The following is a 16,300-nucleotide window of genomic DNA, read 5'->3' as shown; positions in this document are numbered from 1 at the left end:
GATTCATTCATTTTGCTCCGTATGTTGTCCGCGTTGGAATCTCTGAAAAGACTTATACCCCCTCCATTCAAAATTATTTATCGCGGAAATGAATGTACCTAGATGTATTTTAATTCTAGATACATTCATTTTTATTCATTTTTGTAACAAGTAATTTAGGACGGAGGGAATAAACACGGGGAGTGCGTTTCGTGGAGTGATAAACATTTCAACATTTCCCCCCCTAACGGCCCTGGCCGAAGCGACGGTCAGGGTACGGTTGCGTGTGCATCTAGCCGAGCGAATAAGCCGGAAGTATCCTGAATCCAGGCCAGCCCACCCACCCACATCGCACGCCCGGTCACCTTTCCCCTCGCCTTTTATAAATGCACGTGATCCCCCCGTCGCCTCGCTCTACAGAACACCCGACGCCCAACCCCAAGCCCTCTCCCCGCTCCTCTCCTCTCCTCTCCCCACCGCCACCACCACCACTCCGGTGTGAGCTAGCCCGGCGCACGATCCTCGGCTCTCTCGCGGAGAGGACGGGTGCCCGAAACCCTGGCCCGATCCCGTAGAACCCCTAGACGCGGAGGCCCTGACGCGGGGGAGTGAGAGCGGGAGCGGGGGGAGGACGAAGGCGCGGGGAGGCGGAGGCCTGTGCTGTATGTCAGATCGTGGGATCCGGCGAGGCGGAGACGGCGGAGGAGACTACGGACACGGTCAGCTCGCGAACCCGCTCCAATGGCCTCAGCTCAGGAAAAGGCGGCGCTCTGCTGCGGGGGCCCCGCGCGCGATGCCCTCAGGGCGGCGATCGCCGCGCCGGGGAAGGCGGTCTCCATGTCCGCGGCCGGCGGTGGCGGTGAGCGCGTCGTCTCCGCTGCCGGGGGCGGCGCCGTGATGGACGACATCGCGTCCGCGGCCCAGCCCACTACCGCCAAGGCCTCCTCTAAAGGTATATATGGGGACTCGGGAATAGCCACCTCCCTTTTTTCCCTCTCTCGCTGCCTCTCACTCTCTCGATCGGGTTGGATCATGCGACTGATTTGCGAGGGACGAGAGTGTATGATTGATCTTTGTGAGCGGGCGCGGCCGATCGGGTCATGGGAAATGGGTGCCGTGCGGCGCATGGATGGCGAAAGCTGGGTAAGGCACGTGACGGTGTTTGTGTCGATCACGATTTCTCGTGGGGTCTCGTATGCGACTGTGGGAATGCAACCCAGTAGTGGTGGGATCTGTATAGAGTGCGTAGCTCTCCACTTCCCGTTTGCATGCAAGCGCAGAGACGAAGAAGGATCAGCCAATTATTGTTCTAGGACCAGATTCGAGATGCAGGAATTAAAACCAAAATGCGATTTATACAATTATTCACATAGTTCTGGTATGTATGCAATCGGGGTATGCAGATAGCCATGCATTGTTTTGTAGCAGGGGCATTGTTCATCAGCATCCGATTAGATCTTTTAGTGAAATACTAATCGACCATATCATCAATTTTTTTTTGTGGTTTACAGTATCTTATTTAGGTAACCTGATAATTGAATAGTTGGGGCATGACGTGCTGTTGCCTGCCTACTGTGGGCAGTGCTGTCACAAACATTTCAAGTTTTCGTTTTGTTGTTCGCTATTCTGGCTTTTGTGCTCGATAGTTGATAGTTGTTGGGGCTTGAACTTTTTCTCTGATCACTAGTAGCAGTGATCATTTTGTTTTCCTCTAACTTTTTGGTTGATGCTGAGGTTTCGTATAGGGAAAGCTGGGAAAGTGCGAGGGATATATGTATATATATAATGATGTTACTTGTTAATTGACAATAGATGGACCAAAAAGCTTCTTGATTATTTGAGTGATGGGGCCAACACAATTTTTTTTTTAACTTTGGCATTCACACTTTCTGGATGCGCCACTAGGCAGCATGGACAAGCTGATCATGCAATCTGATCTGCCTGGCCCGCAGAGTGGGCGGTGAACATATTATCTCATCGTAGTAGTGTTTGTCGGGTGCTGCTAATCATGCACAATAATATATCGGGCACGGTTGGCAATGGACATGCTTAAAGCAGTGTTTGTAGGGAAAGTTACGGCTAAGCTCCCATGTAGGTACACGCTTTATCTGCGCCGTCCAACTGCATCATTTGCAGTGTGCACACGCCGAACACTCGATAGTTGTCTGATGAGACCCATTCTAGCTGGTTTTTCAAGTTCATCTTACTCTCAAAGATTTGTAGTTTTTTGTGGTGTCTGACAGGATCTGAATATGTAATATAAACCAAAATTATCATTAAATATCAGACAAATCATTCTTGCCCATCTCTTCCATTTAGTAAATTGACAAGCACCCAGTTTCATTTTGGCTGAACAGATATCTCCACGATTTTTTTTTTGGAAACGGACATAATTTAACCTTGGTAGCCCATCTCTTCGGTTTAGGAAATTGACAAGCACCCTGTTTCATTTTGTCTGAACAGATATCTTCATGAAAAAAACATTTGGAAACGGACATAATTTAACCTGATCGTAAGAAATGTCTACGTTTCAGCTGTCAAACTTTAATTTGTGTATTATCTAGTGAGAGGATTGTACATAATTGATGCTATTATTATGTGCTTTGTCTAATTAGATAACACTGTTTTCTGATTTAGTCTACACAATCGTTGTTGGTAAAGACGATGTGTGTTTTCATATCTATGTTTATATTATTTCTTCTAACTAAGAACCTACAAGAAGGAACGTTAGTGGATGGAACAATATTATAAGACTTGCATTCACACAGTATGGTCCATGTCAGTGCAGTTTTTTAGTTGCTTATAGGAGAGAGGTCAACAACAGCCATTTCTCTATCAAGTGCCCCTTTTGCCATCCTGATATGCACATGGAGCATGGTGCTCTTGACCTGCCAAATTTTCTATTATGAATGCTTGACCTATGTCATTGAAGAGTCATGTATATCCGTTGCTCTATGATTGGTGTATGTGCCTTACGTGTTAAAATTTGTTGGAAGTTATTTGAGTGAGTCCAGTAGGGATCAACTATTATAGTAGTTTGAAATGTATGCCTTGTCTTAGCTGAACTATATCATACTATTCATTCCATTCCTAATGTTCTGCTGGGTGAAAAACAATGCAGGGATACCCATAATGACGAGAGCTCAAAGATTCCACCCTTTGGACCCATTATCTGCTGCCGAAATTGCAGTGGCTGTTGCAACTGTAAGAGCCGCTGGAAAATCTCCTGAGGTTTGTCAACAAGAATCTTTCTGATACTTCTCCGGTTCTCCCTGTACAACCTTGAAAAACGATTTGACAAGCAGCATTCTAAAATTATAGGAACGTGACAGCATGCGTTTTGTTGAAGCTGTGCTACTGGAACCAGAAAAGAATGTTGTAGCATTAGCCGATGCCTACTTTTTCCCGCCGTTCCAACCATCACTGCTCCCTAGAACCAAAGGCTCTGCCGTCATTCCGAGCAGGTTGCCTCCCAGGAGGGCTAAGCTTGTTGTCTACAATAGACATTCAAATGAGACTACCATTTGGATAGTAGAACTATCCGAAGTGCATGCAGCTACTAGAGGTGGACATCACAGAGGGAAGGTGATATCATCGGAAGTTGTTCCAGATGTACAGCCTGCAATGGTAAGCCTACTTAATTTGTTTAAGTTTCATCGTCTCAAATTCCAATTGTTAATCTGCGAACCAGTTACTCCATATAATAGTATGCAATGATATGCAACCATTATACCACTAATGATTGCTGCAGATAACAGTTCTTTAGTTCTCCAATATTTACGCCTACGCATCTGCCAGAACAGTCTCTTTTGACATCCTTTTGAACCTTATGCAGCATTTAGTTTGAAATATTTTCTTGCGAATTTTTAATTATTATATATCACAGGATGCTATGGAATATGCTGAGTGTGAAGCTACTGTCAAAAATTATCCTCCATTTGTTGAAGCTATGAAGAAAAGAGGTGTGGACGATATGGAACTTGTCATGGTAGATGCCTGGTAAGCTAGCTGCCGAAATTTTATTCCATCGCATTTTCCATTGTGGGTTATCTTTCAGCTTACATCATCATTTTATTTGACTTGAACTTCGCTCATAAACCGTCAGGTGTGCTGGCTACTACAGTGATGCTGATGCTCCCAGTCGCAGACTTGCCAGGCCTCTAATCTTTTGCCGAACTGAGAGTGATAGTCCCATGGAGAATGGTTATGCTCGTCCTGTCGAAGGGATCCATGTTGTTGTTGATATGCAGAATAATATTGTCATAGAGTTTGAAGACAGGAAGTTTGTTCCTCTGCCCCCACCAGATCATTTGAGAAACTACACTCCTGGAGAAACTAGAGGTGGTGTTGATCGAAGTGATGTGAAACCTCTTATTATCAATCAGCCTGAGGGCCCAAGCTTCCGTATTAATGGCTATTTTGTGGAATGGCAGAAGGTACATGGTTGCTTAATGTTTAACCTATCATACCAGTATTAAAAAAACTTGTCACCTAGAGTTAATAACACTTCTAATGGTGTTGAGCAGTGGAATTTCCGTATTGGCTTCACCCCTAAAGAGGGTTTGGTCATCTACTCTGTTGCATATGTTGATGGTAGCCGTGGACGTAGACCTATAGCTCATAGGCTGAGCTTTGTTGAGATGGTTGTTCCTTATGGAGATCCAAGTGAACCACATTATCGCAAGAATGCTTTCGATGCTGGAGAAGATGGACTTGGCAAAAATGCTCATTCTCTTAAGAAGGTCATTTGCTCAGTTCTAGGCGTTTTTTCTCTTTTATCAGTTTGAGTTTCATCTGACTATATTCTCTATCTTTTTTGCGTGTATAGGGGTGTGACTGCTTGGGTTACATCAAGTATTTTGATGCACACTTCACGAACTTTACCGGTCATGTGGAGACAATTGAGAACTGTGTGTGTCTGCACGAGGAGGACCATGGAATCCTTTGGAAACACCAAGATTGGAGAACTGGTTTAGCAGAAGTTAGGCGATCAAGGAGGCTCACGGTGTCATTTATCTGCACAGTTGCCAATTATGAATATGGTTTTTACTGGCACTTTTATCAGGTAACTATTCGAATAGACTATTTGAGATTTAGTAAATTAATATTTTGAATCCAGCTCTTCTATTGAATGGCATGATGCATCTATGTTCTATGATTTAGTTATTGTAATGTAACTATTAGTTTTTTCCTTGGTTACAGGATGGTAAGATAGAAGCTGAAGTAAAACTTACTGGAATTCTGAGTTTGGGAGCTCTGATGCCTGGGGAATCAAGGAAATATGGTACAACTATTGCTCCTAGTCTGTATGCACCTGTCCACCAGCATTTCTTTGTTGCCCGTATGGACATGGCTGTTGATTGCAAACCTAACGAAGCTCATAATCAGGTGGGTCCTTTTTTATGCTTTTTCTTATTATCAAAATGCCATGAGAAACTAGTTTAAGAAATGGACCACTGCATGCATCTACTAAATGGAAGTTCCTTTTGACTATACTGGCCTTGTAGAATAACTTTGTATTCTTTTTGTACAATGCACCCTTAAATATTTGCATAGTGCATTGACGCGCTTGTTTCTATCACAGGTGGTTGAAGTAAATGTCAAAGTCGAAAGTGCAGGCACAAATAATGTGCACAACAATGCTTTCTATGCTGAAGAAAAAATACTGAAATCCGAGTTGCAAGCAATGAGAGATTGTGACCCTTCATCTGCGCGACATTGGATTGTAAGAGCACATACGTACATGCTTGTTTGTTCTCTTCTTTTTATCATGTCATTGTCGATTATTCATGGCAACACATCAAATTATAATCATCCATGATAACAGACCATATGACATTGTGCATAACTGCAAGCGTTGCTTCAGAATTTTCTGTCATCAAGCAGCTATATCTCCTGATTTTCTTTAGTGTTCATGTCAGTAACGACATACCAGTTGCCAAGAAGCATGTCAAATGTTAGCGACGCCATGTTCACACCTCTCAGCAAATCACTTTATTTTTTGTTTGGGAGCCTTGGGGAAGCTGATCATACTGCTTTTCTTCCATGTTTCTTGTTTGCATCTTGATCAGGTTAGGAACACAAGGGCTGTAAATCGTACCGGACAACCAACTGGTTTCAGACTCGTGCCTGGTTCAAACTGTTTGCCATTTGCTCTGCCTGAGGCAAAGTTTCTTCGAAGAGCCGGGTTCTTAAAGCACAATCTTTGGGTGACACCATACAAGAGCGATGAGAAGTTTCCTGGAGGGGAGTTCCCCAACCAGAATCCACGTCTTCATGAGGGTTTAGCTACTTGGGTGAAGAAGGATAGACCCTTGGAGGAAACTGACATCGTCCTCTGGTACACATTTGCCTTGCACGCTGATATCCAGCATTGTTTCTTCAGTTTGCAGTTCATGATCCTTACAACTGAAATTCTGCATCTGTAGGTATGTATTTGGGCTCACCCACATCCCAAGGCTGGAAGACTGGCCGGTCATGCCGGTGGAACACATCGGCTTCATGCTCATGGTACCACAGTCTGAGCCTTCCAAAATCCTCCTTCTGTAGCTTCGATTGCAGAGAGGAAATCGTCAGGTTCTGTCATTACTTACGATCTCAGCTGAAAGTACGCTTGTTTTTTTCCTTTACAGCCACATGGATTCTTCAACTGCTCGCCTGCTGTCGATGTGCCTCCTGGCACTTCTGATGCCGCCGATGTCAAGGAAGCAGAGTCGCCTAAGGCCATCCAGAACGGGGCCCTTGTTTCCAAGCTCTAAGCTTGGCAGCTCTCCTCAAAAGAACAAACTGGCAATAAAAGTTGTTATCTCGTGGTCTGTTTCGTTTTCTGTAATATGTTTGTTTGCTGCACTGATTGATTGTGAATGTTGAGCTGCACAAGTAGCATCTAATAATCTCTGGACTGGCATAATGCCTGCATAAATAAAAGTGTGTTGTTATGCCTTCTCTTGGGGCCAATGATTATTATGTTTTTTTTAAAAGGAGGATGACCCCCGGCCTCTGCATCTGGGCGATGCATACGATCACTTTATTAATTATTCTCACAAGACCTTATAAAGTCATACAACAGTAAGACTAAAGCCGCCGTCTAAGCAACAAATTGTCGCTACACCTATCCAGTTAATGCAAGGGCGCAGATAGCCTGGGCCTATACCAAACAGACATTGCAGCCAAGCCACTTGCCGAGTCTGGGACGCACACTGGTATGGCGTGCTCTCAGAGGCCGCCGCCGCCAACTGCCATCGCTCCATCTTCAGAACTGTACTGATGTATCAACCTTGCTCGGTCTAGCTATCGTCGACACCACCACGGCGCCTAACGGCACCTCCTCCCTGCGTGCAAATAGCTGAGCACGTCGCGATCGCCACTGATACACCTCAGCGCCATGCTGCCAAGTACCACCAGCCGACACAGCTTGAAGTCCTTGGAAGATCCGTCGTGCGTAGCACCTGCTGACTAGGCATGACAAAGCGTAGCACCTGTCGGTCAGGCATGACTTGACATCTCCACCGAAACTCCGTGCAAGACGAAGCCGCTCCACCTCCTGCCTCTGACTTCCAGCGCTGCTCCACAAACGATGCTCCCAAGAGAGAAACGACACCGCAGTGCCGCCATCGTCCGATCTGGAACACCATATCCTAGGGTTTCCCCCGGAGCAGCACGAGTGGGTCGACAGTAGTTACACGACGATGCCTCCATCAAGGTAACGGCGAGAACGCCGCCATCGCCTGCCGTCGGCTCGGTTTTCACCGGCAACCATGTCTTCCCTACTCGCAGCCGGGACTAGATGATGGATCTCGAGATCCGATCAGCAAGCCTCTGGCTGGCCATCTCTGGAAGAAGATGACTACACGTCCACCAGCGGCACCACGCCGGGCACGCATCGCCGCCGGCACCCCCATGATGCCTAGAGGTAGACAAGCCCCGACGAACACCACGCCTCGCCAGCCGCCATGGCCCAGACCCAAGCACCACCAGATCCAGATCGCATCGGGGGTCAAGGGCCCCAAGCCGCAGCCGCCGCGGAGGCAGCATCATTGGACGGTGTCCTGCCCTCCACCCCGCCGTAGGACCGAGTCATCGCCGGAGCTCCGCCGCGCCAACGCCGCTGCCGGAAGAACTCGCGCCGCCGCCAGGGGAGAGAGAGAGACGCGCCAGGGAGAGGATTCGCCGCCGCTGGCACTGCCTGGGCTCTGCCCGGCTGTGTCCCTTGGCGGCGGCGAGGGGGGAGGGAGGGTGGAGGGGGGCCGGCGGCGGAGGGCGCTAGGGTTCCCCGAATCGCCACAGAGAGGGACGCGGGGGACGAGGGGGTTTTGCTTATTATGCACAAAATGATTATTATGTTACCAATCATTTTTTACTGGACTGGCGTAATGCAATCCATGAGAAACTAGTTTCACATCTTCTCGCAAACCGATTGAGACGTCTGAATTTCTGATCAAACACCTCGAAGACCAACAATGTTCAAACTTTAAAGGAGAACGCCGCAAAGGTACTACTATAGTGAAGTGTAACCGTATATAGGCAACGGCCTTGCCAATGGCAACAGAACTAGGCTGTACAAGAGGCAAGCACAATGTCAACACTACCACGAGTCAACTGACGCAATGAATAGACGTAGTCATCTTATGCCATGCATGTCATGTAGACGTAAAAAAAAGTGCTATACAATGGTTACTGTTATCTCCTAAATTTGTGGGGGAAATATATAACTAAGAGATGACATCTTGTACAATCGATAGAATTGTCTGGCTTGTTACTAAAAGATCAACTCAGCTAAGAGAAAACACAAACCTTTCCTTGTTTTTGATTTCTCGTTTTGCTTAACTCGGCAATTATCATAGGTGGCATTGCTAAGGTAAGCACAATTGTACACGGGAAATACCCTGGTGACAGTGCACCCAATATGCACAAAATAATTTAGTAGTCATACGAAAAGTCAAATCTTATCTGGAAACAAATATGATCACGTATTGAACTCGTGTAAAAAGTTTTGCCAAGAAATAATTCACATTGACTTCAGGGCAAAAAGGAAAAAAAAAAGGACAAATAGCATGTACAACTTGTATATAGCGGGCAAAAAGAAAAAAACAATGACAAATAGCATGAACAACTTGTAATATTTCATTCGATTTGTTTTTTTCCGCCCACAATACTATTGAAGTCATTCCTTGGCAAAACTTTGTATACAAGTACAATACTTGATCACATCTGTTTCCAAATTAGTTTTTTTTTTACTTTTTCTGCAATTACAAAATTATTTTGTGCATATAGGGTTCACTGGCCTGAGAGCCATAAATTCCCTTCCCATTGTACACGCCATTATGGCATCAACACTGGCACGCTTCTCCAACATTGCCCAAATCTTGCTCATCATGGCAGTTCTATTGACAAGACATAAGCCCATTTGCAAGCATATTATTGATCTTCAACATTTCCTCAATCACCAAAATAAAGATGCGATGCAATTCTAGTTTGCATCGTTTCTTTCGACTGTGGTACAGCACTATACCTTCGGTGACTAAAGAGTAGTACTCTCTCCATAAAAAAATATAAGAGCGTTTGAATCACTAAAGTAGTAATCTAAACGCTCTTATATTTCTTTACAGAGGGAGTAGCACCCAATTGTTTCTACTGATCACAAAGATGCAATGGTTCAGTCTTCAGGTCACCTGAACCAAGCCATTTTTAGGCTGTACTATACAGTTTTATCCAGCATTCCGCTGCTTCGAACCCTTCATTGCCATTTGACCAACTTCCCCGTCACAACTGCAATGGTAGGTTTTGCAAAAGGAGAAGGACATGAAGATGATTTTGATGTAGATGCCCTTTGGGAAGCGCCTGCCTTGGAAACGATGTAGTCAACGACCAGCTCCATAAAGGGGTTGCTAGTATTTGGAAGGAACCATCTGCTCATCTTCTGGCAGAGAGACATTTTGGTCGCCATCTATCAGCATCTGAAAGAGCGCGTTGGGCAATCGCAGGCGAGAGTGATTCGAGTATTACATCTCTCATATGCGAGGCGGCACTTTCTCCATGGCGTGTTGCCAGCTCTAGATACATGAGAGACCTGACCTTGTCTCCTGTCTAAACAACATAGGCATCATCATTAGAAGGATGTAACAAGAAGATACAGGTAATGCATGACTTAGAACACTGAAGAACCAGTCATTAAAATGTTACAGACAGTGCATCTGACCTTTCTTTTCAGAGAAAGAAATAAAGATAAGAATGGTTGGCATATCACAAAGATTATGTGTGTCAATGGCTTGTTTACGATGCAGGCACTGTACCATAGTTGCTTGTTCACAATTTTCCTTAATCCACCCGCAAAAAAAATAAAAATTCCTTAAACCAACCATCTTGACAAAGATATTATATACTGCTGCTTTCGTTTCTGTCTACCTAGGTCTCTTTTGTGAGAATATATCTATGCCAAACTAAACCAACATCAAAATGGTGTGGTTTGGTGTAGGTCCTAGGTAGAAAGTCAGCTGCTCCTTGCTCCTACAATTGTATGCAGCCTGAGGACTTCCAAACTAAAACAACGAAGCATCACACCGTGGGCAACGATTATGCATTGATAGATGATTAGATGTAATGGCACACAATGCAGGATGGCAGGAAAAAATAAGTACATACAATGAACGCATCATTTCTTCACAAGAAAACCATTCCAAAATGAAAATACGATATCAGTTTAAGATAATACTCCCTCCGTTCCTAAATATAAGTCTTTTAAAAGAATTTAATATAGACTACATATGGAGCAAAATGAGTGAATCTACACTCTAAACTACGTCTATATACATCCGTATGTAGTTCATATTGAAATCTCTAGAAAGACTTATATTTAGGAACGGAGGGAGTAGTTCAGATATGTAATACATGCATTCCCGAGGAATGAAAGGAAAAGGGATGACATACCGCACAGAGTTTAATACCAGACTCATAAAGAGCCTTTCTGTGACCACAATCAGCAGCTAGTTGCAGCCACTTCTTTGCACGCACTGGATCCTGTGTAAACCCTTCACCAAAGCTGTAACACAAGGAAACATTATACATGGCTCGTACATTCCCTCCTTCTGCAGCTCGTAAGTACCACTTTGCCTGCATTTACAAGTTTCTATCAGTTTGAAATGTAAAGGTAAGAACCTTAACATAAATGCTACGGAGGGTAATCTTGTATCGACCAGTTCCTTTATTATGATGGATCCGGGTGATATAATCCTGATAACCTTGGTAGGGTGCCAAGATCAATGAATCCGTTCTCTAAGCAATTCAACAACTAAAAGCATGAAAGCACAACAAATCAGCTTCAAAATCCCCATAGAGCCAAAAATAAGAACACCTAGACGCTGGCTAATGCAGAATTAGTTCACACATGAGATGCGCTACCAATAAATCCCACAGAAACTAGATATCAAAACAATGAAACTGGTTCCACTTGTAAGCATCAGGAGTAACTAATTACTTTGATTTGGGAAAAAAAAATGAAAATCACAGCTGTGTAACACAGAGCTGGTATCTTACAGCTTCCCGTTGATTACGCTTGATTCCTTTTCCATTCTGCAAGCAGAGGGCTAGGTTGTACTGGGCACGAACATTGCCTGCGGATGCAGCTGGATAAAACCATCTAACAGCTTCCTCGGCCTGGGGTGGATCAGCTGTAGTGTAAAGAGATTTGGCAACATTGTCAATTCTGAATTTCTAATGCTCCGAGATGAAGAGTTTGATTGAAAACAAGTTGGTAAAATACATAAAAGGTATCTCCTCTGCGAGTTAGGTATTTATCACTCTTTAGAGGTTATAATCAGACTGAAAGAACCCGAGACTTTACTTAAAAGGCCAGCAGAACCCCAGAGTTCTTTTTAACACTCAAACTCCTTTTATTAACTAGTGATCACAGTAGCATCAAATACAAGCAAAGGGGTAATAATGGGCACTAGGGGCATCATCAAACCAAGTACTAAGAGAAGAAAACCTAGCCATTCTAGCCAACTCATGCGCTACGGCATTTCCTTCCCTATGACAGTGCTCGAAATGGGCCTGAATAAGATCCCGAGACATATGGTAGCAGTTATCAAAGATTGCAGCCGCCCGTCCTGAGAATTGCCACCACCATTCATTGCGTTGATCACGTCATTACTATCAGAGTTTATGATCAACCTGGAGCAGAGCCCCAGAGTTCACCTAAAATACCCAGCAGAAGGCAAACGCCAGAGCCAGAACAATCAATAATTCCCCCTATAAAAGATCGTCTCGGACTGCGCGGTAAACAAATCTAATCACGCCTGCCAATCTAGGATAGTATGGGACCAGACAAATTCGTCCTAATAAGATTGTACTAACCATTTTGCTACCAGCTCGAACAACCCTCCAAGAAAGGAAATATAAGCCAAATCTACGATACCTTCGAGGTAGGACACTCCGAGATTGCACATGCCGACAGGGTGTCCCAGCTCCGACGCCGCCTGGTAGTACCCCACCGCCTCCTCCCGTTGCCCCTCTTCCCAGCACATCAGCCCGGCGTCCACCATCGCAGCCGCGGACCCCAGCCTCGCCGCCCGCTTGAAAAGACCCAGCGCGCTCTGCCTCGCCGCCTCGCGCCCCTCACCGTCGAGTCCGGCTGGAACGGCTGAGCCGTGCTTGAGGCGGCGCCCGTGCGCGTGCAGCGCCGCCGCCTCGCGGAGCGGCTGCAGCGCGTCCCGCCACGAGCGGCACGCACGGCTGGCGGCCGAGACGTCGGCGGCGCCGACCGCGGACAGCGCCCGGTGGAGGAGCTCCGGCGGGAGGGACTCGAAGTCCGCGCCGGAGCAGACGGGGGCGTTCTTGGGCGGGGGAGCCGGCGGCTCCGGCTTGGGCTTCTTGGAGTGGCGCCGCCGGCGCCGGCGTTGGGGGTCGGAGGACACGCGCAGCCGGGAGGAGAAGGGCGCCGGCGAGGGGTTGGGCGGCGGCCAGGTGCGGCTCGCGGCGTCCATGAAGGGATGGGGACGCGTTCAGCCGCCCGGCGTTCGGGGGAAAGCGGTTTGGAAGGACGGGATTGAGAGGGTGGGGTGTGCACCAGTGCGGTGGCCGGGGAGGTCAATGGACTGCGGTTGGGTTAAGCCGGTTTGGTCTTGATGACCGGTGGGGCCCACGTCCAAGTGGCCACGTAATTGGCCCGCTGACAGTGACACGTCGCGGTCGGCTGCGAAGGTTTCATTTCTTTAGGTTTTTTTAGGAGTCCATTACCCACTTACTTTGGACAAGTTCCGAAATACTCCCTCCGTCCGAAAATACTTGTCATTAAAATAAATAGAAGGGAACGTATTTAGATGTATTTTAGTTCTAGATACACCCCTTTTTGTTCATTTTGATGACAAGTATTTTCGGACGGAGGGAGTAGTATATCGGATTAACATGATCCCGAACCGTCCAATCTTTAGAGGAGAAACCCCTATCTCTACTTGAAACATTTCTTTTAAATAAGTTTGCAACATCAAAAACATCTTCAATATGAACACAACTCAAGCCGGCGGCCGGGTCGGGTTTGACCGGGTTGAACTCTACCAGACACATGGGTCTGGATGTTAACAACCTAGTACTGTATTGCCTCAACTAGCAAGCATTCAAAGATTACAAATTACTTGTGAAGGAATCAGAAGCTATCTAACAGAGTTCATGGAGGAGACAAGGGAAGAAGACGAGCAGTTACAGGAACAGAAGAGAAGACGCACGCCTTGCCAGCCAAAGGCCAAAGCCTATTCGTCCAAACACCCATTCTGTGGTCCTTCCTAGCCATTTTTATAGTGCCTGATCCTACTACCATCTGGGTTGGGCCTCTTGCGATGATGATGGCCCACCGAGTGAGGGTAAGAGCCGCTGACAATCCTTCCTCTATAAGATTCTACTTGCCCTCAAGTCGATGTTCTATAGCGCCACCGAGAACCCATGGTCGACGAGAACTTAACGTCAGTTGAAGAAGTGAAGGCTTGTCGAGGAAGACAACTATGTGAGCTTGGTTGATGATGATGACGTGACCCATGGCATTTCTTCGTTCACTAAAGGCCACTTCTGCACATTAGTGGCATGCATATATTGCTCAACTGAACACCGAACACTTAGATCACATAGCATTGGAAGTCTCAACGGTGTCGCTGCCATAGAAATCTTTTGTCTGGTTTGATTATCAAGAGATAAGGGCCCAAAGTCAATGGACCATGGCACCCAAGCGATCATCCAAACCATCAGGTGATTGAACTTGGACGCCAATTGTACAAAAGCAACAATTACAAAATCAGATGGATGAGCTTGTGAGAAGTTGCAGCGCACCATGTCAATGGCAGAACACTTAAGCCATGATTTCGCTGGTAATCATGTTGAAACCATATATCTTCGTCAACAAGTGAAAAGGAGAAGGCATTTTGTGCACTACTGCAAGTACTTCTGCAAAGAACATACCACTTGGGTTATTGTTGGAGACCCATGATGAAAATCCATCACACAAGCATAGCTTGTACGAGCAACCGTCAGATCAAATGAAATATGGCCAGAACCTCCACTGCTCATTGTAGAGGACTCCAAGTCGAGTGTCCATGCATTGTTCCATTGTAGTAGCTTGAAACCACAAAGACTTGAGTATTCCTTGAAGCAGTAGAAAATATTGGCTCGCGGGGAACCAATCAGCCATGCAATCTCCCACTGAATTTGTGCAAAACTATAGCCACATAAAAAGGCTTTTCCAATAGGGCAAAACTAGAACCAACCCTCCAGTATTGGATGTAACCACGTAACCTTCCATTTCATCAGTACTTGCAACAAGTATATGAAATTCGTACATGCAATTTCGGAGCACTTCCCATTTGAACAAACGACCTTCCATTGAAGAATCTCAAGACCACAGTGCAACTCCACTCCAAAAGAATTCCATGTAGAGAAGGAATCGTTGTCGTAGCAGCAATTTCAAAAACCGCTGCTGTGGCACCAACATTTCAGCCCTTCTCCTCCGCGCCTTGATGAAGCCTCCTTGCGTCGGGGTCCTCCATAGCAAGTTCGTCACTCTTGTTAAGTAGTAAAATTAAAATAACGAGTTTGACACCCAGGTCGTTAAAGTGACAATCCTTTGCTCCAACCATCATGTCGTATTGTGACGTGCGGGAAACTTAATGTTACATCATATAACCATCTCATACATAAACTCATTGTCATGATGAAGGATATACCACATCATATGTATCCTGCAAAACCAAGTTAGACATCCTCTAATCGGCTTAGCAAATTTTAATTTGTGTGGTTTTTAGGGTTTCGGAGAACACTAGCTACCTATGTCTATGATCAAGTATGATTATTCTTGTTGCTAGATTAACTTTGCAGGGTGTGCGAGGGAAGAGGCCTAATTAAAATGTATAGCCCCACATTGAACTTCATCAATACGCGTGACCCTCGTGAAGATCAAGCATCTTCATGCCCTCTCGTATTTGCGACGGTTCACTATTGTAGACTATGATGTAGCTCAACGAACTGTTTACAGATCGTTGACAGCTAGAGCCAACCGATTGTAAGAACTTTGTAGAAAGCTATATCATGCTGCCAATGAACTGAACCGAAGAAACACTCATGAGAAGCAAACAAGAACATCAAGTAAAATACCTTATCTTCTACTCGCACAATTTTATTAAGCCCTAAAACTCATCTAGTTCTTATTTCTTTTTAGCAATAAATCAAAATCATTACTAAAAACTTTGTGCAATACCCTACAAAGTACAAACACATGTGATCTAGATCGTAACCCGCATCTACTCATAGAACCGCTCATGATGCCACTGTTGGGAAACGTAGTAGAAAATAAAATAAAATCATCGTACGATCACAATCCTAGGAACACTATGAAGATGCATACAGGGTTAGATTGGATCGTTACCAACTTCGAGTTGTAGCGAAAGAAGAGTTGGTGTAGATCTTTCTTGAAGTCCCTCGAACAGTCCATGATGATCCCTCTAACAAAATACCAAAGGCATAGCCTCTCTATAGATTGCAAGCATACATGCTTCATGATCCGGCAGCTCTTAGCCGTCCAGAGCTAATCGTCGCCGAAGAATTAGAGGAGGGAGAAGAGAACCTCACGGGGCTTCTCTATTGTGAGGAATTGGAGAACTAGAACTAGATCAAGTCTAGAACAAGATTAGACCTAGAGAGGGAGAGAGGGGGCGCCCAAGACAACGGGAGAAACTTATGTCTCTAGGGGTGCCCTTCTCATGTATATATAGGTGTAGGGAAGAGGGGGCAGCCAACTTGAGGAGGGACCCACCCCTTGCTATGCCCCCATGGGAGAGGGAGTCCC

General features: G+C 45.6%; 2 protein-coding genes across 3 annotated transcripts; one reads left to right on the top strand and one right to left on the bottom strand.

Moving 5' to 3' along the window:
- Nucleotides 1–388: 388 nt before the first annotated feature.
- On the top strand, nucleotides 389–6,924 carry LOC123053625 (copper methylamine oxidase). The gene is made up of 12 exons (XM_044477122.1): nucleotides 389–931; nucleotides 3,101–3,210; nucleotides 3,301–3,606; nucleotides 3,866–3,978; nucleotides 4,085–4,415; nucleotides 4,506–4,721; nucleotides 4,808–5,044; nucleotides 5,182–5,367; nucleotides 5,564–5,704; nucleotides 6,051–6,319; nucleotides 6,408–6,489; nucleotides 6,612–6,924. Exons 1-12 carry the CDS (start codon nucleotides 721–723, stop codon nucleotides 6,735–6,737), a joined length of 2,328 nt encoding a protein of 775 aa, XP_044333057.1. The 5' UTR covers nucleotides 389–720; the 3' UTR covers nucleotides 6,738–6,924.
- A 2,441-nt stretch (nucleotides 6,925–9,365) lies between these two features.
- On the bottom strand, nucleotides 9,366–13,054 carry LOC123053624 (F-box protein At1g70590). Of its 2 annotated transcripts, none has more exons than XM_044477120.1 (4): nucleotides 12,392–13,054; nucleotides 11,512–11,645; nucleotides 10,906–11,088; nucleotides 9,366–10,065 (listed from the first exon to the last, which is right to left on the bottom strand). In XM_044477120.1, the coding sequence occupies exons 1-4, from the start codon at nucleotides 12,957–12,959 to the stop codon at nucleotides 9,892–9,894; spliced, it is 1,059 nt and encodes a 352-aa protein (XP_044333055.1). In that variant the 5' UTR covers nucleotides 12,960–13,054; the 3' UTR covers nucleotides 9,366–9,891. The 2 variants fall into 2 exon arrangements, with proteins under 2 accessions (XP_044333055.1, XP_044333056.1); XM_044477121.1 differs by having other exon boundaries at nucleotides 9,366–10,061.
- Between the last annotated feature and the right edge of the window lie 3,246 nt (nucleotides 13,055–16,300).

The sequence above is a fragment of the Triticum aestivum genome, chromosome 2D (assembly GCF_018294505.1).
Source record: "Triticum aestivum cultivar Chinese Spring chromosome 2D, IWGSC CS RefSeq v2.1, whole genome shotgun sequence".
NCBI classification, from domain to species: domain Eukaryota; kingdom Viridiplantae; phylum Streptophyta; class Magnoliopsida; order Poales; family Poaceae; genus Triticum; species Triticum aestivum.
The sequence above is the reverse complement of the archived record's forward strand: the minus strand, read 5'-3'. Positions and strand labels throughout refer to the sequence as shown.